Below are 21,290 nucleotides of genomic sequence, written 5' to 3' on the forward strand. Positions count from 1 at the left end.
CTCTAATTCAATCTTTGTCTTTTGTCTTTGCTGCCTTGCAGGGTTGGTACAGTAGGCTTCACTAGACTTAGCTGCAACTCAGAATTTCTCCTCCAGCACCTGAGTAAATGCTGATGGTCTTGTGGAGAGTGGATTAAGAGTACGAGCTAAGTTCTCAATCCCAATTAAGAAGCGGAGGAAAATTTAAACTGTCTCCTTCAAAGTTTATCACAACCGCCACCATCAAGACAGCAAACCAAAGGACAAAGACTTTGACCTGCTGTGTTGCTCTGTGTAGTCCAGTTCACGTATGGTTTACAGACTTGGCTGGGGTTACTAATGAGTAAATAAAAAGTTGGACACTTCTGTCACTGGACACTTTTATTCACAAAGTTACCAAAATGAGGGCTGTACTGGAGACAGCAGACATTGCCATAGTGGCCCTGTATTTTATCCTGGTCATGTGCATTGGTTTTTTTGCCATGTGGAAATCTAATAGAAGCACTGTAAGTGGATACTTCCTGGCGGGGCGCTCTATGACCTGGGTAGCAATTGGTGCCTCTCTGTTTGTGAGCAATATTGGGAGTGAGCACTTCATTGGGCTGGCAGGATCTGGAGCTGCAAGTGGATTTGCAGTGGGCGCATGGGAATTCAATGCCTTACTGCTTTTGCAACTTCTGGGATGGGTTTTCATCCCGATTTACATCCGGTCGGGGGTGTACACCATGCCTGAATACTTGTCCAAGCGATTTGGTGGCCATAGGATTCAGGTCTATTTTGCAGCGTTGTCTCTGATTCTCTATATCTTCACCAAGCTCTCAGTGGATCTGTATTCGGGTGCCCTCTTTATCCAGGAGTCTTTGGGTTGGAACCTTTATGTGTCTGTCATCCTACTCATTGGCATGACTGCTTTGCTGACTGTCACCGGAGGCCTTGTTGCGGTGATCTACACAGACACTCTGCAGGCTCTGCTCATGATCGTTGGGGCACTCACACTTATGATTATTAGCATGATGGAGATTGGCGGGTTTGAGGAAGTTAAGAGAAGGTACATGTTGGCCTCACCCAATGTCACTTCCATCTTGTTGACATACAACCTTTCCAACACAAATTCTTGTAATGTCCACCCTAAGAAAGATGCACTGAAAATGTTGCGGAATCCAACAGATGAAGATGTTCCTTGGCCTGGATTCATTCTTGGGCAGACCCCAGCTTCGGTGTGGTACTGGTGTGCTGACCAAGTCATCGTGCAGAGGGTCCTAGCGGCTAAAAACATTGCTCATGCCAAAGGCTCTACTCTGATGGCTGGCTTCTTGAAGCTTCTGCCAATGTTTATCATAGTTGTCCCAGGAATGATTTCCAGGATACTGTTTGCTGATGATATAGCTTGCATCAACCCAGAGCACTGCATGCAAGTATGTGGAAGCAGAGCTGGGTGCTCTAACATTGCTTACCCACGCCTGGTGATGAAGCTGGTTCCTGTGGGCCTCCGGGGCTTAATGATGGCAGTGATGATTGCAGCTCTGATGAGTGACTTGGACTCTATCTTTAACAGTGCCAGTACCATATTCACCCTCGATGTGTACAAACTCATCCGCAAGAGTGCAAGCTCCCGGGAACTGATGATTGTGGGGAGGATATTTGTGGCTTTTATGGTAGTGATCAGCATTGCATGGGTGCCCATCATCGTGGAGATGCAAGGAGGCCAGATGTACCTTTACATTCAGGAGGTGGCAGATTACCTGACGCCCCCAGTTGCAGCCCTGTTCCTTCTGGCGATTTTCTGGAAGCGTTGCAATGAACAAGGGGCTTTCTATGGTGGAATGGCTGGCTTTGTTCTTGGAGCAGTCCGTTTGACACTGGCCTTTGCCTACCGTGCCCCAGAATGTGACCAACCTGATAACAGGCCAGGCTTCATCAAAGACATCCATTACATGTACGTGGCCACAGCGTTGTTTTGGGTCACAGGACTCATTACTGTAATTGTTAGCCTTCTCACGCCACCTCCTACGAAGGAACAGATTCGTACCACCACCTTTTGGTCTAAGAAGAGCCTGGTGGTAAAGGAGAGCTGCTCCCCAAAAGAAGAACCATACAAAATGCAAGAGAAGAGCATCCTGAGATGCAGTGAGAATAGTGAGGCTGTCAACCACGTCATTCCCAATGGGAAATCTGAAGATAGCATTAAGGGCCTGCAGCCTGAAGATGTTAATCTGTTGGTGACCTGCAGAGAGGAGGGCAACCCAGTGGCTTCTTTAGGTCATTCAGAGGCAGAAACACCTGTAGATGCTTATTCCAATGGGCAAGCAGCTCTCATGGGTGAGAAAGAGAGAAAGAAAGAAACAGAGGATGGAGGCCGGTACTGGAAGTTCATAGATTGGTTCTGTGGCTTTAAAAGTAAGAGCCTCAGCAAGAGGAGTCTCAGAGACCTGATGGAGGAGGAGGCTGTTTGTTTACAAATGTTGGAAGAAACTCCACAAGTTAAACTAATACTGAATATTGGACTTTTTGCTGTGTGTTCACTTGGAATTTTCATGTTTGTTTATTTCTCCTTATGAACTTTTAAGGATATGATGAGACACTAACTTAAGAAAATACTGGTCTTTGAAAAAAAACAAAAAAACAAAAAACAAAACACCTATGTAACTGTTGCATCTCTCAGGCATTGTTTACGCTGTAGGTTTTAGCCAAATTTTACTTAGCAGAAAAATCATCTATTTGCAAGACTTTATTTTCCCAGAGATGGATGAAAGTAAAATTTCAATCTAAATGAAGTAAAACTTGTTTAACAGACTGAATTGTGCAAATGTGGTTTAAAATTTTCCATACCAAAGTAAGGAGAGACCAATTATTCTCATAGAGCACTTAGAGCAGAATATATGCTAAGATATCACGAATAAGATATACTGTCTGCACTGCCAAATCTTGGTAGGCCTTCTTACCCTGAAGTAGAAGACTTGCTCATTTTAAAGTTTTTTCTCTCTCTGTAATCCCTACTTCCGTTTTAAAAAACTGAATTTGTAGACATTGTATAATCAATTATGTACTGAAAATCTAACATGTGCTTGTTTCAGGACAAGTTCGTTTGCCAGGTTTGTTTTGTTAGCATGAGCCTATGGATTCTGAATGCTGAAAGAAAGGAAGAAGAATGTTTTCCTGTAGCTATTCTTGTACCACCAGTATATGGAATGTTGGGAAAAAGTTTGTTCCAGTTGTTTTTTTCTTTTTTTCCTACTTTGAAGTTTAAGTGAACCATACTCAAATGACCATCAAGTCTGTCTTTATAAAGTTGTATGTCATGATTGTATTGTAAATGATTATGGGGGAGAAAATGAAGTAAACATTGCTGATGATCCCCAGATTTACTGACCAAATTAAGATCATTTATATAGTTTGGAAATTAGCATCTCCTAAGCAGCATTTGATTGACTAAGCTGAACAGGTGATAGTCTAATACTAAATATCGGACTTTTTGCCGTGTGTTCACTTGGAATTTTCATGTTCTCATACTTCATTAATTCTCTAGCTTTGTTCTTGTCATTTGGTAACATTCTTTATTAGCCAGGTACCTTCCCAAGTGGATCCATTTGGAAGATATGTCCGGAAATTTGAAGAAGAATTAACTCTGCCTTTGTGCTGGGTCGCCCTACTTGATTAGATCATGAGATATTGCAGTTGAGTTTTTAGAGTGAAAATTTAATTCTCAGATCATATTGTATCCTTGATAAGTCTTTTTTCCCCGATTTACTTTTTTTTCAAAAGACTTACCATGTGTACACAGCCTCTACATTTTTGCTTAAAAAGTTAACAGTGACTTAGAGTGTGATGATATTTCGATGCAAACTGGCCATCAGTAACAGAAAACTCAAGAGTGCACGCTTTGCCATTGGTGGATTGTCAGTATAGTTTTTCTGTAGAATGGATAGCATGTTCAAGAGGTGCCATGAACAAGAACTTCTACGGGTTTAGTAGTGTGTCTTGTAGAGGAGATTACAGGACTTGCGTTAATTGTAGGACCCTCTATCTTGACATGGCTTCGTACCCAGTTACAGCCTTCCTGGAAGAGAATCCATTTTTCACAGGCTGATTCCCTTCATGAGGACAGGGTACGAAAGACGTTTGAGAAAAGCTCTACAGATTAGGTAGTTCTTTGTGTGTCCTGTCCTTTTTCCTCCATGACAGATGAAGGAAACTAATTGTGTATCTACTTTGACTTTTCTGTAATCTCTGATATTTTTTAAATTGCATGATTTTATTAACCTTTATTCTTCAGGGGAAAATTATTACTTTTTTAGATATTTTTGTAGATTTTGAATCAAAACTCAGTCCTAATGACTTTAAATTTTTTTGTATTTATAAACTAGTTTCATTATGATGGATTTGATTAGTTCAAAGTTGATTTTAGAAATTATCAGGTAGCATAATGTCTTCCCATCTCCAGGGGGCTTTCTGAAGGACTGAGTCTGTAGATGAAAAAATAGTTCATGTACGAATAGTATGGTTTCTGAGAGCTTATTAGAGTGCCTTGTGGAATTTTGTTCTCAATTTCATTCTTAAGGTTTATAAGCTGGGGGCCAAATAAAAATAAGGACCATCCTTTTCTTGTGTGGAGGCTGAGGCTGTGACATGTCCAAGGTTACAAAGTCTGTTGGGAAGAACAGAAAACCAGGTGTCCAAATCTGGATTCATGGTTTGTCCTCTTCTTTTCTCAAAGGAACTGTTCTTCCTTTGAGACAGCTTTTTGATATTGGGGGAAATAACAGGATCTTAGATTTTTCAAATTGACATTAAGTTGTAGGAATTAAAATTTTTCTTTGACTCTGAACACCTTGCTGTGTAACTCAGCAGTGAGGATTGACATATTGGCTGAGCAGCCTTCTTACCCCTTCTATTAAAAGCATAAATGAATAGGTGGCATTTAAGTGGATTTTTCCCCCCTTTATTTAATGTTGACTCCTAATAGTTTGGGATATTAGCATCCCCCTACCTTCTCTCTGCTGTTGTCTTAGTATGATACATAAAATACATCATCTTGTGTCTATTCATGTGTATATAGCAGTAGGTCAAGTTTAGAGTACTAATGTTTGTAAATAAGGAATGATTATTAGCATATCCATTAGGATTGTTTATTCTTGCCAGTATAAACATTTTATTTAGACTGAAGTCCCTGAAGCTTGCCCTTCTTATTGCTTCCCAGTAATAGATAATGTGCTTGAATAAGTATGTGAATTCCTGATTGCAACTTCATTTCAGGGGACCGTTCTTCAGTCTGTATTTCATTAGAATGATTGTTCATGGAATGATACGTGGTCTGTCTTAAAGCTAGCAAAATAGTCATACTTTACACTAACTAAATGGGTCCTAAATGATGACATTGATACCTAGACATTAACATGTATATGTTTTCATATTGGCTCAAGCTGAAGTTCAGAATTGGCTAAGAGTGATTGACTACAATAGTTAGCTGCGAGTCAAAATGAAGCGAGGACACTGGTGTTCAAAGGTGGAGAAAAATATTGTCTTATCTGCTGTTAATGGTATCCCCAGTTCTTAGATTTTTGTCCTCTCAGGCAATCTTAGTCTCCAGATCTGATGAGAAGAGCTTATTCCCCTGACATGCAGAATGATTATTGGTTCCTTTGTGGGACCTCTAATTTCCCTGTTCATCTAAGAATATTTTGTCCTCCTACCCAAGACAGTAAACGGCTTTTGAAACAGCTGAGCCAGTCTTTTTCCCCAGCCTTTCTTTCCTGGTGAGGTTATCACTCTTATCTTTTGGTTAGAGAAGCATCAAGCAGTAGCAGTGGTGCTGTGTCCTTTGGCCTAAATCCAGCAGATCTGATCTCCCAAGGCTTCTTTTTCACTTGGCTCAAAGGATGCATTGTCTTTTTGCACAAAGAGGCTGGCCTGGGTCACAAAGCCCTAGCTCTTGGGGATGGCAAGTCAAGTAATTAGTGGGGGCCCATCACTCCATGAAACTTCACATTTTAAGAATTGAGTGGGAAGGTTGTTACTCAGTTCTCCAGCCTGAGGCTAAGTGGGGGCTTGAAAGTCTTGTCCAGGGTGATTAGAACCTTTAAGTCTCTACATTTCTCAGTCCATTGCTGTCTTCCCTATATTGGGTGTGTGGATCTTGCCCCTCTCTCTTCAGATATCATTTAATGTAGCGTATGGGTTATTCTCATTCTTTACCACACTACAGAGCTGCTATATTATTAACTATTAAAAGGTTAGACCCATCAGTGTTCCAACTTGGCAGTATTCGGCTTACTTGCTTTTCTTATACTTTACGCCCATGTGTCATTTTCATCTGAGGTATGATGGCTGAAAATGACCACATGGGTATCTAGTAGTGACACCTCAGCATTTCCTGAGTTTGGGTTGAGAGATGTATAAAGACCATTGTTAAATTACATGAGTACGGAGACTTGCCAGGACAAAATTTTCTTAAGAAGTCAGAAACACTATTAAGTGAGATGCTGAGAAGTACCTGGGTGATGCAGACTTAACAGAAGACAAAATTAGCTTAAAATGTGTTAGATGTAGAATCATATTCATTGAACCCTAGAACTTGAGGCATCTTTGCTATCAGCTAGTTTAAACCTCTCCGCATATAGATTACGGTACAGTGAATAAGATCAAGCTTGTTAAACCCTGGTTTGATGTTGAATATCGTAAAGTATGAGTTTATTAACATATTTGAGGTTAAAATGACTGATATTTCATAATGATACTTTAGTAGAAAAAAATGGTTTTAGGCTTCAGTATTCATAAGATTTATCATTAGCCAGGTGTTAAATTGTTCAAGTCATTTTAATGTTGACATTAGCCTGAGCAGACTTTACAAATGGGATATATTCCTATTTGTGTGTATGCCTACCTACCATTCAGAGAGACTGGTTTCCCCCTTTATTTGTCTTCCCTCACATTGCTTTAATTATTCACCTATTCTTTCAACACTTAACAGATTCCTATTTTGATCTTTTGTCAGCTTAATTCACTTTCTTTCAGGCTTATTGTCATGGTGTGCAGAAGTGCTGCTTTGCCCCATATTTGAAGGTCTGGATCCAAATAGTGATTCACTAAATATAGTTGTGTTTAAATATACTAAATTTCTATTAGCTTAAACTGTTCTCAAGAATTATTTTCTTAGACTTTGTGTTCACTAATAATAAAAGCCCTTAATAAGTCATCAGTATTTTATTCTCGAAACTCATTTTTCAAAAATTAGGAGGCAAGAATAGTTAAATTCACACCAGTCCCTTTGAAATGATGGTATCACAATGTAGAGAGGAATGGAGTTTGTTTTGATGCCGAAAAGCCTTGTTCTTGCAGTAATTAAAGGTAAAAAGTTGGAACTAGTCAGTTGGCATATAGAGAAACCCTTTTGTACTAGTTAGGTATGAAGCTGGATTACATAAGAAGTAATCTTTTGATCACTACGTTTGGTTTTCTTGGTTGACTTAACTCAGGGCTGCAAACCCCTTTTCCTCCATTAAGCTAACTTCTCTTAATTTGGTATGCTTTTTGTCAAACTCTCACCTCTGTTGGAAGAGTAGATACTCAACTACTTTGACTCCAGAACAGAATTTAGCTAAGGTTCAAAATAATTGATGGGCTTTGCCAGCACTGAGTCCCACACCATTATTCACGTTGTCATATAAATGTTTTTATTTAAGCTTCTCTCTCCAGTGCTGGGAATAAGGCTTTAAACTACTGATTCACCTTTAAAGGAATGTTAAGAGAATTGATATAATTAATGTTTGTTTCCATCTCAAATCCTTTATAAAAGATAGGATTTAGCTTATTGTTTTGGGTTAAGCACCCCATTTATCTGGTAACTAACAGGCTTAACCATTGGCATATAGTTTTTTACTCAGAAGTAAACAAAAAAGGTTTGATGTATCTGTATCATTACTCATCTCGTGCACTTTACTTTTTCGGGGAGGACCATAATCTGAGACTTGACTTAAACCAATAACCTTAATTTATGTAATGACTTTTAAAAGTTTGGTTTGGTTACCTGGATATATAGCGTGTTTGAAGAGAGGGATGCTAGAATAAGTCAAGACAAAGCACAGTGGTCTCAGATTCTTGTTAGTGTAGGAGCAGTGCTTTGCTCTCCTCAGAGAAGCACTGTATTATAATTGTTGCCCAGGATAACGGAGCCCCCCACCCCAGTTCAAGACAGTTTACAGTAAGTGAACTCTGTCATTGAGGGAAATACATTTTCCAGTGATTTCGGCAACAGCACAAGTTGACAGTAGATAACCACACCTTTGTTGGAGACTTATGTTGGAAATTCACCTTGTACCCTAGTGCTGCTGGATAAAGGAGTGTTTACTTTTTTTTATTGCCTCTGGACAAACTACTCTGGATAATTTTCCAATATATCAGTGTAGCCTATACCTCTATAAGTGGAATGTTCCTTAATAACTCACTTTTTTGTTATACTAGTTGGAAACTGAAATTAAGCTCATTGCTATCTATATTATTGAAACCCCCAATTGGCAAAGGCCATTCTGTAGGGTATTCCATAATATAATCATCATCTGAAATTTATGTTTTGATTAGTGCCTTCTGGTTGCCAATATTGAATCTGCTAGTTCACACCTTTCCCTTTCTTGATAGATAACTCTTATTTGTTACAATTCCTCTTTTTAAATATTGTTATAGCTAGTGAAGGAAATACATTTATATTTACATACTTTATATGCAGTCTCTGTTTAAGTTCAAGGAACCAGGTAAGTCTGGTTTGTGTTGCAGCTTAAATGTTATTTATTCATCTGTATTTGTTTCTTTTATATACTTAATTAAAAATTTAAGGTTACTTATTCTGTGAGTGTATTTTAACTTTATCATTTTCCAGTGTAGGTTGGATAGGCATATCTGAGAACATATATGTGACAACAGTTTCACATTCCATGATAAGGAAAAAGCTGAAAGTAAGTGTCCATAGAAAGCACAAAACCATGTTCCCTCATATTTGTAACTCCACATGTAGAAAGCACAAGACTAACAGTATTCTCATTATCCCACAAGTGCCAGGCATAAAAAGCCCACCATGGGTTTGTCTCGAGTTGTCAGGATGAGGACCGCAGTACTGAAAGCCCTAGACAGTGAGGTACCTAAGATAGGGGTCCTAAATCATAAGGGATTCAGCATTCTAATCTGGGTACATTTGTACTGCTTTGGTGGAGGAGAGAATACCAATGTCAAGAATACTGCAATTGTATTGGGGGGTTACTAGCTAAAATGGGGTCTGTGGGCTCTTTCCTACAATCTGGAACTTGAGAAACAGGGACAGACTTCTAGGTTTTTGGTGGGTGGAACATTTTGACAGACTTCTGCTTTAAGCTGTAGAGCCATTGGATTTTTTTTTTTTTAATCATAAATCTTTAGGAAATTTTACCTCCTGTCAATAGTACCCTGAAAACATGGAGAAATCTCACATTTTAATAGGGCAAATACTAATCTTTAATCTTTGTGTAAATTTAATCTAAACTTAATGAAGTTATTTTTTCATATGCTTCACTGCACTTCATTTTAATAGAGCAGAATTTGATCCAAGTGTTACGAGCATCAAACTAACTGAGACAGATCTGCCAAATGAACTACTTTGCTTTTCACAATGGTTGTAAGAGTCTAAAGGATTCTTTTGCCTGTCTCATTACCCGCTTCAAGACTAGATTAGATGAAATCTGTGAATATGCATGCAAAAGAAGAAAATAATGTGTTTTCTTGAACTCGACATTATCCTTATTTTACTCATCGCTTTCTTCACCTGAATAGTCCCTGTTTGTAAACAATGAATAAATACATCTGTGTCTTGGATTTTGCCTGTATGTCAAAAGATGGAAGGACTCTAAGGATGGAGAGAAGTGACTATCTTTGTTCCCACTCTCCTCTATTTTGTATGTTTATCTTCTTAGGGATAATCAACTTTAATAATATATGGAATGAAGATTAAAGCTGGTATAGACTAATGGAACATGTTTTAGAAGAATTAACCTGAGCACTTTGAGGGAGAGACTTACCCCCTCTAGCCAAAAGTCGCCAGGTTGTGGACCTACAGCATTTTTTAAGAATGTAAAACCTCAGGCTTCGGTGGGGTTACTGGAGAGGAGTACCAGAAATGCAGGAGAAAGGAGAGGTTTGAGGAACATCTTTGGCTTAGCAATATGTGATAAGGCAAAGCAGTAATAACCTGTTAGTCCTGTGTAGAATGTGTTCTGTACCTTTAAATTTTGTTTTAAAATTTAAAATAGTTTTTAAGAACTTAAAGGATGCTTTTGAAGATTCCTTTGGCAGAATATCTTTCATCTGTAATTCCATGGAAAATTGCTTTAATTAGTCTAGGTGAAAGTAGTCCTAGCGGTGTAAATATGTATAAATAGAATTTTCTAATTTCACTGTGAGATCTCTAACTTTTGAGTGGCAAACAGATCAACAAGTCTTTTGCTCATGGACTTTTCTGTGGGGTTGTTAAAATGCAAAAGCTTTATTTTTAAAATAATGACATATTACATTAGTGTCAGATGATGGTATAGAATCTGTTGCCCTGCTTTCCCCCACCAATATTGCTTCAGTTTATAGATTGCCAACAGAGTTCCAAAATAAAGCGAGGATTTACCCATTCTTTGCTTGGACATCCCATTTTCTGTTGCCTGGACCTATGTTGGCAATCACATATGAACTATGTTAGGCTTCTCAGTGCTTCTTCTTCTCCTTTTTTTTTTTGATAAGGTGGATATCAAAAATAGTTGCTGTGCAAAAGTTAGTAGTCTTCTTCAAGAAGAAAACCAATTCCTTTTCTAATATCCTGTGAAATTGCTTCATTCATTCCTTTATTTTTAAGCCAAATGTCAGCAGAGTACTGCTGCTTTTATCTAGTAATTTTGATATGTAAGTATTAATGCATTTTTAAAAGATGTCTACATTGAAAAATGTTTTTCCCAGTGTCCTGCCTCTTAAGCTTTGTTCAGATGTTCTGTGAGAGACCAGTCTGTGCACTGGGGTTGTGTATTGTATACATGGATTGTTTTGTCAGTTATGCATTGTAGACCAAATGTGATTTTAAATGAAGTTGTTGGGTTATTGGTGAGTTTTTTGAATTGTAAACTGATTTCCAGGGTACCTTCATTGTCCACAGCATTTTTTTTTTTTTTTAAGGTTTGACTGATCAGGTCCATCTCACTGTACAATGTTTTAGTTGCAAGCAGAAAGTAGAATTTGGTATAAACCAGGTTACTTCCATATTGAAAGGAATACAATTAAAATTGTAGATTTAGGATTGTTAACCATACATGACAATTCTAACTTGACTTATTCTAACCTATTGTATACAATCTTATTTTTTAAATTGTAGACATGTATGATCTTGGTTTAATGTGTTTTTAAAAGTGTTACTGTTTAAAAATGAAAAAAATGAAGCAAATCTGCTAAAGAGCTGTCAGTTTTCATTACTGACTCTGTAAAATACACTGTTCTTTGTGTACTATGTGTTATTTTGCCAGCTGCTGCATTAGCCTTTAAAAGTATTTGGAAATTTAAGATGAACTACATTTCTTGCAAAGTATATTCCTTTCTGTGGTATTTTGTCCTGTAACTGAAGTATAGTAATTATTTTATGGAAATGTTAGCACTTCTGTACCAACTTTGAATAAAATGAAAAATTTACACTTCTGTGACTAAGTATTTTCAATATGAACACATGTCTACCCTCAAAAGGTTGTATCTCAGTTCCTTTTCCCTTGGCTCATGAAGAGTTCCAGTGGGTTTCCCCCACCAATTATTGCCATTCTTTACCTTGGTAAACATGGACTTGCAAATACTGACTGAGAATTGAGTTGTATATGAAACATTGAATAAATAAAAATATTCTTAGTGTTTTCATTCCTAATTTTGAAATAATTCCAAATTATAGGAAAGTTGCAAGAATAGTTTGAAGAACTCAGGAATCATTTTCATCCAGATTCATAGTAGTTAACATTTTGCCACAGTTTCTTTGTCATTCTCTCATTAGACACTTTCCTGAACCGTTTGAAAACATAAGTTGCAGACATCATTCCCCTTTACCTTCTAAGTACTTAGGGATATATTTCTTAAGACAGGGATAATCACAATATAATTATCAAAATCTGGAAAGTAACTGGTACGATATTTTAATCTAAGGTCTTTATTCAAATGTTGCTGTTTCAATAATGTTCTTTTATAACAACTTTTTTTTTTTAAGTTTGGAAACCAGTTCATTGCATTTAGCTCTTATGTCTATCTCCTTTAGTCTGAAATAGTTCCTCAGCTGTTCTTTTTGTCTTTTGTGGTATTGATATTTTTGAAGTTTAGAGGCCAGTCATTTTGTGAATGCCACCCCTATTTAGGGTTGTTTCCTCATGATTTGATTCACACTATGCATTTTTGGCAGGACTACAACGTAAGCAATAATACGTCCTCAAAGCCTCACACTGAGAGGCATGTGTTGTGTTGTCTCATTATTGTTGACATTAACTTTGATACTTGATTGAGGTGGTACCTACCAGGTCTCTCCACTGTCTAGTTAATGTTTTCCCCTTTGGTAATAAGTAAATTGTGGGGAGATAGAGTTTATGTAAATAACTTATTCCTCATCAAGCTTGAATCCCTAGTTTTAGCATCCATTGATAATTCTTTTTTTTTAAAATAAATTTATTTATTTTATTTATTTTTGGCTGTGTTGGGTCTTCGTTGCTGTGCGTGGGCTTTCTCTAGTTGTTGTGAGCAGGGGCTACTCTTGGTTGAGGTGCTCAGGCTTCTCATTGCGGTGGCTTCTCTTGTTGTGGAGCATGGGCTCTAGGCGCGTGGGCTTCAGTAGTTGTGGCTCGCGGGCTCTAGAGCACAGGCTCAGTAGTTGTGGCGCATGGGCTTAGTTGCTCTGTGGCATGTGGGATCTTCCCAGACCAGGGCTCGAACCTGTCCCCCCTGCATTGGCAGGAGGATTCTTAACCACTGTGCCACCAGGGGAGCCCCATTGATAATTCTTGCCTGAGTAAGTTATTACTGTGGTGGTGTGAAACAGTGATTTTTCTAACTTTTTTTTTTTTTTTTACTATACTGAAATCAAGAGTTTCCCCTTTTCCCCATTTATTTATCAGTTTGAACTCATGTATTATTTAGTGGGTTATAATTCATTACTGTCGTTATATTGCTCAGATGTTTTCCAGATTTAGCTAGCAGGTCTCCCGTCAGGCTAGTTTGTGTCCTGTGGCACATTCCATCGTTTTTTTGAGTACTTCCTTATTTTCCAGCACAACAAAGTGTTCCAGGCTCATCTTGTACTTTCCCTGACCCATTCAGGATCAGGCATTTAGTAGGGTATGGTATTTAGAAACCAAGGTCTGGGTGTGCTCATTCTTACAGAGGTAAACATGGTCAGTGTACAGAACTAGGAAGTTCACGTACACATCTACTGACGCCTCCAGTTGTAAACCAGCACCAGCGGTTTCTTTTTAGCCTCCCCTTTCTATGTTTGTATCTCCCTTCTCCAACAGCAAGAAATCTGATAATACTGACACATTTACTTATTTCTTTTCAATTTTACAGTGCCTTAGAATTAAAGTTTTTGCATGTCTAAAAGTGTTTTTATTCTACTCATTTGTCTGAAAGTTTGGCTGAATATAGAATTCTGGATTGGGAAGTAGTTTCCTTCAGAAATGTGTAAACATAAGACCATTCCTTTCTAGCTTCTAATCCCTGTGTTTTAAAATTTCATGATCATGTGCCTTGAAGAAAGCTTTTCTTTCACTTGTACTGGCCCTCAGTGGCCTCTTTCAGTTTGTCAACCCCGTGTCCTTCAGTTTGGGGGTAGTTTTTCTCCTCTTTTGGAACCTCTTTTGTTCATGTCTTGGATCTTCTGGACTGGTCCAGTTGGTTTCATACAGTCTTTTAATTTTCATCGTTGTCTTTTTGGTCTTTCTAGAGGTGTATCTAAACTTTATCTTCCAACCCTTCTGTTAAAAAAGAATTTCTTTTAAATTTCTGTCAGGTTTTTAATTTTTAAGAGATCCTTTGTTCCCCAAATCTTTCTTTTTTATAGCCTTGTTCTGTATTTCATGTATGCTGTATTTTCTCATCTTTGAAGATGCTGAAGTTTTCTCCTTCTGCATTGTCTCCTCCAGTTTTTATTTTGTTTGTGTTGGTCTCACATGTTAAAGACTTTTCACAAATGTGTTCTGATCTTTGGTGGTTTGCTTATGTTTAATGGGGTGGACTAAAAAATGCTCTGAGTGTGTGGGTGGAGTTTGTCGGCCTCATTGTCGGGCCTTCAGGGCCTGGCTGTTGGTTGGATGACTCCTGCAGTCTCTTTAGAACAGGTCAGATTCCCCAAAGAAGGTTCTTTGAAGGATAAAAGGCCTTGGGCCATCATTCTGGAAGCCAGTCGGGAGAAAGAGCACAGGGCTCTTCAGCATGCAGTGTGCCTTTTTTTCTTAATTCCTTTTTGGTATAATATCTCCTCTTACAGCTGTGCCTGTGTCCTGCAGTCCATGTACTTCTCTGTTTTACCCACTCCAGAGAATCAGCCTCCAAACATGCAGCTAGGGGTCCAACCAACTTTCATAAACTTTCAACCAACTTTATTTTAGTCCCCCGCTCACCCGCATTTTCAGAGGTGTACTCAGTGTTGCCAATTCCCAGATCTTTTGGGGAATTCTGCAGTGTAAATATGGTTGACTCTTGGTTTTCCCCATTGCTGCTTTTCTCCATCTGCTTTCTTCTTTTCTAAAATTGAATTGCTGTTTTCCCCTCCTTTCTCCCTCATTCTTGCAGAGTTGTACGTTAAAAAAAAAAAACCGAACAAAAAGCCACTCCTTTACAGTAGTTCTAGTAGGTTTTCAGGAGGGAGCATAACATGCTTATGTTGAATACTCCAACTTACTGGGAAATCCTCGTATCTACTCTTCACTTAGCATTTGAAGCTTAAAATTTCAGAGCCTGTTGCCAGTTGTTGCCTTATCCTAAAAGAACATGTTGTCAACCAGAAGCACAGTGGGAGTTTAAAAATTCTGCTTATCTTAGGAGTTAGACAACTTTTATATGTGACCTCCAAGTTTGAATGCAGTACTCCAGGGTAGATGCTGCTGATTTTAGACTGGAAGGAGAAATAAACACAACAAAATGAGGGCTATCGTTACTTTGGGTTTTACTCTCCTTCCAATTCTAATTTGAAATTTTATTGTCATGCCCTATGGCAGATTATCTGTAAAATATTATTGTCTCTACATGAAGCTTGCTGACTCAGTTACCAGAAGTTTTCATAGATTTTTGGAGGCTGAGTTTTGTTATATTCTCTGGTGCACTCTAGGAGTCGAATGTCCATTGGTTTTATTAGTCCCAAGAATCTTTAGAAGTTTGGAGGCACCTTTACGTGTCTCCCACTATGTTTTTTTTTTTTAAATTAATTTATTTTTGCCTGCGTTGGGTCTTCGTTGCTGCGCGCGGGCTCTTCTCTAGTTGCGTCGAGCGGGGGGCTACTCTTCGTTGCGGTGCGTGGGCTTCTCATTGCGGTGGTTTCTCTTGTTGCAGAGCATGGGCTCTAGGTGCGTGGGCTTCAGCAGCTGTGGCTCATGGGCTCTAGAGCGCAGGCTCAGTAGTTGTGGCGCACGGGCTTAGTTGCTCCGCGGCATGTGGCATCTTCCCGGACCAAGGTTCAGACCCGGGTCCCCTGCATTGGCAGGCGGATTCTTAACCACTGCGCCACCAGGGAAGTCTCTCCCACTATGTCTTTATTTCCACCTTCCACCTGTTTGTTCCTAGTTCCTTGACCATATACATCTCTGTTTTTGACTAACAGGATATGCTTAACTTTATTATGTATCTCTGCCTTTATATGTGTATATATATATATATATATATATATATATATATGCTGTTTTCCTTTTTGCAGTGAAGATCTTATTTCTCCTTGAATTTTATTTCATTTTTTGGTTTAATCCTTTCTTCCTTTCTAGTTGAATTAAGTAGAGTTAGTAACTTCCATCTCTCATCTATCTTTCCATTTATTCTTTGATGTACATATTCATCAAACATTTATCGAATGCATCCTGTGTGCCAGGTTCTTTTCATCTCCAGCATCTAGTAAAGATGAATAGGAAGCAACCTTGAAGAGGCTTTGTTAGGGAAGGACATGTACTTCTAAATAATTACACTTGCAAGATAGGATTAGAGGAGGAAAGGCACACTTTTGCTAGGAAGTAGCTGAATCTCGAAGGGTGTTTTGATCCCTTCAGTTCCTCTGTGCTGTTATGCCCTTTCTCCTCCGTGCTCTTTGGAGCAGTGTAGTCCCGTAAGTACCTTCCTCCCACCACTTGAGTTAATACGCACCATTGCAGTGGCTTAGTTGGTGAAGACACTTTTGGTCTGTTGTTCAGCAAGGTATGCAAATCTGACTGTCTTGCCAAAGCCCAAGTTTCTGATTCTTTCTAGGCATATTTTAAAAAAATTTCTCTTAACCCAGTCAGACTGATATTTTTGCTAAACCCGTACACTGATGCTTAGAAGATTCACAGAATCTAAATCGGCTTTTCTCATAACCCTTTTGTCTCTACTGTCAACATCCTTTGCTGATTCTTACCTCCTTGGTCTCTCTGTCATTCCAGTGCTGTCCCCCTTCTACTCTCTGAACAGGATGAAATATAAGGCGGAGGCAGTGAACTGAATTGTGCATGAAGGAGAGCAATCAACAAGACAGGTACAGCTCCATGATGTCTACCTGATGCCTGCTCTCACTATCAGTTTCATGAGCTGTGGCATTTCATTTACTTGCTGCCATAGTAACCAGGACTCCTGCCAATCTTCTTGTTTCCCATCTTTTATTCATCTGTAAGTGCATCTGGAGGGGAATGAGGAGGAAAGAAATGGAAATCTCCCAGTAAAAGGATTGTGGATTTTGGAATGTTCTCAGAATAGCAAACATGGGTACCTTAATTTTGGCATTTTCCCAGCTGTTCAGGCAGTATTAACCACAAGTAGTCACCTATTGTGATTGTCATTTCACATTCAGGGAGGGCTCCATTATTACTGTGAGAAAAGTGGAGCATTTATGTTCCTTAAATTAGAGTTGAAGGAGGTCATTGCTGAAAATCCTTTATAAACTACAGTTCAGCCAGAATCATTCATCTTTGGAGTGATGAGAAGCTAGCCAGCTTCCTACTAGAATGTGGTTTTCACCTTTGTCCACACCTGGGGAGCTTTGAAAAATCCTAGTGCCCAAGATTTTTGAATCCCCAATAGACCAATAGAATCAAAATATCTGAGGATGAGACATAGGCATCTCATTTTAAAAGCTCCCCAGATGATTCTAATGTGCTCTAGAGGAATGCCTTGGTAATTCTGCCCTTTTCTTTGACTTACCTGAATCACAAAGGGAATGGTTGGTTATATGCAAATGAGCCCCCACTTTTGGCCTTAAATGGTCTCTGAATGACATTCTTTGAGTTGAGACCTTGGAAAGAAGTGGATTTATTAAGGAACAAAACTGCATTATGGTTGAACTACTCATGTTTACTGATAACCTAGGCACATAAGTAATTGACAACTAGTAAATTCACGTGAAGTTGGATCTCATGTAATCATGACTTCCTTCTTGCTCTCTGTGTTCTTTAAATTTATTCATTTATAGCCTTTTGATACCAATGCCAGTATTTATGTCTCTGTGTGGACTAGCTGCAGGGGTCCCCTGGATGCCCATTGCCTTTAAGGTAAGTCCAGTTAATGATTTAAAGACATTCTGCCTACCTTGCAGCTGAAGTTACTTTACTGATCATCCTATTATTTTTATATTTGCAAATTCAGCCATGCTACGAACTGTGACTCTACTTCATTTGCATTTTGCTGTTGGCACGGCATTAATCTATGCTGAATCTGGCAGTCGTTGGACCCTTATTCCTCTGATTTTTTTCTTCCATTCTTCCCTGGATTCTTTTTATTTTCATCATATCGTCCAAAGAATACATTTTTGTGTCAGATTTCCCAGATCTCAAGAATCTGAGTCTTGGCTGCATGGCAGTAGAATGGGCAGGCTCCTCGTATTTTTCGCATCATCTTGCTTTCATTGGCTGTTGTGTTTTCAAGGCCACAGTTGGCCTTTTCCTATCACATCTCTTTGGTCTGCTCTGATTCTAGAATCAGAGATCAGATATCTCTGGGCTCCTGACTTCGAGATTCCAGTTTTTCCTCTGATTCCCAAGAGACAGAGCAGCCAGTTGTAAGAGCTCATGATGCTGGAAGTATAACTTACAAGGCTCTTTCATTAACCACTGAAAAGCTCTCCATCTATACCTCCCTGATTATTATATTTTTTAAAACGTATATGGATATGGAATCAGTATGGATATGGCATGAGTTCTAAATGTTGAGGCATAGTTTCAGGGCTTTGACACAGAATTCACAAACTGTGGCATCTAGTAAGATAGCAATTGGCATAGACTCAGGGGAAGAAATTCTTCTTAAAACAGAACAAAACTGAATTCGCTCCCACCCCCACCCCAAAAGTTTTTAAATCACCTTTTCATTGCTCATTGTGAGAGAAATCAGATAAAGTGCAGAAAGAAGAGAATAGAATACTCCTCTCATCTTACTACCTAAGGAAAACTGGTATCGTTTAGCTGTGTATTCATCCAGACTTTTAAAATGTATGTATCTTAGTACTTTTATTCTTTTGGGAAAAACTGGACTGACCCTACAAGCTGGGTTTTTTCTTTATTTTATTATTATAAGATTTTCATGTCAGTATGTAAGGGTCAGCATTCCTGTTGTTTTAATGGCTGCATAGTGCTTGTTCAGTCAGTAAGAATATTTTATTGAACCAGACTCCTATTAACGAAGAACTACATTTCCATTTATTCACTATCCTAGTAATTTTGTGGTATTTTCATAGCTAAATCCTTGTGCGTGGGTATGACAGTTTTCATAGAGCAATTTCCTAGAAGTGGCTGTAGCATTGAAGGCATACATATTTTAAACTAATATATATTGCCAAATTGCCCTCCAGAAAGTTTACATTTTTACCAAAAGTGTGTTTGAAGAAACTAAATCTTAATGTTCTAGGCAAAAAAAAAAAAATTGCCACGAGTGGAAAAAAGCAATGGCTTCTACCTGTACCGAGTACAGTGTCCACATTGATTCTGCCCCAAATATAAATTCCATCAGAACCTTCTTAATCCAGACCTGCTCTGAGAGGACCCTAACTAACGCTCCTTCTACCTCTTGAAGAGGTGTTCTTCAGCCTTTAGAGTCTGGCTGAGGTCTGCCATCTCCAAACCACCAGTCAGAAGTGTTTCACCCTCCCTTTATTAGCTACTTATGTGTGTCTGCATATCTACATCACAGACTTCCAAAGGGCAGGGACTTTGTGTTTCATATCCCCGTGGCTATCCTTTTGGAGGTGGATTTCACAGTGAGCAACTTGGAAATACTTGTCTTGAGGGAGGCACTTTGAGAGGAATGTTTGTGGATAGCTATTAGGTTGAGCCTTAAGAAATGGTCAGTATTTGGACTGTTCTTGATCCTCCCAAATGGCAGTTTCATAAGGTTCAACCTATATTTCTGATACCCACAGAGTTTGGTATATTTATAAGAAATCATCCAGTTTGTTCTCACTCCATTTCCAGATGTGGATGTATACTATACACCTTCTCTTTTACAGCTGATTTATGCCATTAAGATTATTTTAAAATTGTTCTGCAATGGAGAGTTCTAGATGCCCCCCCCCATAATTGTTTCTCATGAAGATGAGTGTGTAAATTGAATATCATATTCATGAGTGCTTTTCACTTAGTACATGCTTCAGCAACTCTTACGGCTCTATTGCTTTAACGGTTAAATGACCACTTGATATGTCTGAACTGTGAATTTGCAGTATTTAACATTATTTTAAAATTTTGAGATATTTTCGGTTTGCAGAGTACACAACAGTGGCTTATAAAAAGAAACAGTTTTTCACCTCATTAAAGTATTTGTTACTTTCCCAGTGCACTTGATGTGTATTGGTTCCCGTCTCTTCTTCTCCTGTCCTCTACCCCGCTTTTTAAAGTCTGTTAAGCCTTTGTTCATAGTTATTTTATATTTTTTAAAACAAATGGTTTAATGATTCATGGGCAAAGTAGTAGAGCAGTTAAAAGATCTCAATTGTTTTCTATCTTTGACCTTTAAAAAATCTTTAAGAGTTACTTTTCTAGTCACTTACCTACAAGTTATATAGTGTATAATAGTCCATTATAGGTAAGTATAATCATGTTCCAGCATGTATTTATGTATCTTTACTTTTTTTAGTGTTCTAGGCTTGCCCTTACTGAATTTTATTCTAATTTTTAAAAGAGCTTCTGTGCTTAGTAATTTTTATCCTTAATTACTGGGAGGACTGCAGCTCTTGATTCAATAAATTGTGGGGCAAAGAGGTTCTACTGAGTCATAAAAATATTTGATAAAACAGTTCCCATGGAATCATTCCCAAAGTTGGGCTCTGTAGATGTTAGGCAGCGCTGGCACCTCACACGTTTTGAGGTAGGTGGTGTCCATTCTCTTCTTCCAACTGAGGTCTGCTAGTGACAGAGCTTTCCCTGGAAGCTGGTTCTTCTGTGGAAAGCTCTGCTCACAGATTTTCTTTTTCAGATTGCTGTGAGACTCTCAATGCAGAATTTCCAGGTACATTCTCTCTATTTGGAAATGTAAATTTCAAGGAAATTTTCTTAAGGAGATAAACCTTGGAATTAAGATGCAGCGTCGATTGGGAAAGGCTTTTACATTTACATTTTCACAGGTTTTGACAGTTTTCTGACCTGGCTCTGCCTTCCCTAAATCCTACTTGCTGCTGGGAGTTGCACTACTCTTTGTAGAGTGAGAAGGGTGAGGTGTAGGTAGATGCTTCACGCCATTAAATGTTGTGGATTCTATGTGGTTTTCATTTCCTGGTGGGCCGTGAGGGTGTTGTAGTGATAGCTGGGTGCACCCGAGGGCCACTGGTTCAAAACTGTCTTTGCCAGAGAGTCTAATTTACAAGATAATTTTGTTGAAAAGCTTCTCTCCTGGGATGAAAATAAGTTTAATTAGATTAAACACTGGTCATTGACCGATGGTGTTTATGATATTCCCATGAATTCTTAGCTTAAATAACCTTACTGAATGGGGATTTTATTTGAGGGGCAAGTAGAGATGTCCTTCCTTTTATTTTCCTCACCTCCTTGCTCTTTATTCTTTTTTATAGAAACTTTGCCCATTAGAATCCCTAGAACTGCAGTTTGCCAAATGTGATCTGAGGAGCCTTGGACTTCCCAGAGACC

At 38.6% G+C, this 21,290-nt stretch overlaps 2 protein-coding genes and 1 long non-coding RNA gene across 11 annotated transcripts in view; 2 read left to right on the forward strand and 1 right to left on the reverse strand.

Moving 5' to 3' along the window:
- The window catches only part of SLC5A3 (solute carrier family 5 member 3), a 34,426-nt gene extending 22,766 nt beyond the window's left edge, over nt 1-11,660 (forward strand). For all 9 annotated transcript variants that reach the window (XM_082459112.1, XM_082459106.1, XM_082459109.1 and 6 more), the window contains one exon: nt 42-11,660. In XM_082459112.1, the coding sequence (XP_082315238.1) occupies nt 381-2,537 (2,157 nt within the window). In that variant the 5' untranslated portion in view covers nt 42-380 and the 3' untranslated portion in view covers nt 2,538-11,660. The remainder of the gene's footprint in view (nt 1-41) is intronic.
- The window catches only part of MRPS6 (mitochondrial ribosomal protein S6), a 64,024-nt gene that overhangs the window by 21,944 nt on the left and 20,790 nt on the right, over nt 1-21,290 (forward strand). The window lies entirely within an intron of this gene.
- Nucleotides 13,037-16,604, reverse strand: LOC309659425. The gene is made up of 2 exons (XR_014262801.1): nt 13,373-16,604; nt 13,037-13,087 (listed from the first exon to the last, which is right to left on the reverse strand). It is a non-coding gene; the product is annotated as an uncharacterized lncRNA (long non-coding RNA).

The sequence above is a fragment of the Balaenoptera physalus genome, assembly GCF_965194825.1.
Source record: "Balaenoptera physalus genome assembly, chromosome: 4".
Classification (NCBI taxonomy): domain Eukaryota; kingdom Metazoa; phylum Chordata; class Mammalia; order Artiodactyla; family Balaenopteridae; genus Balaenoptera; species Balaenoptera physalus.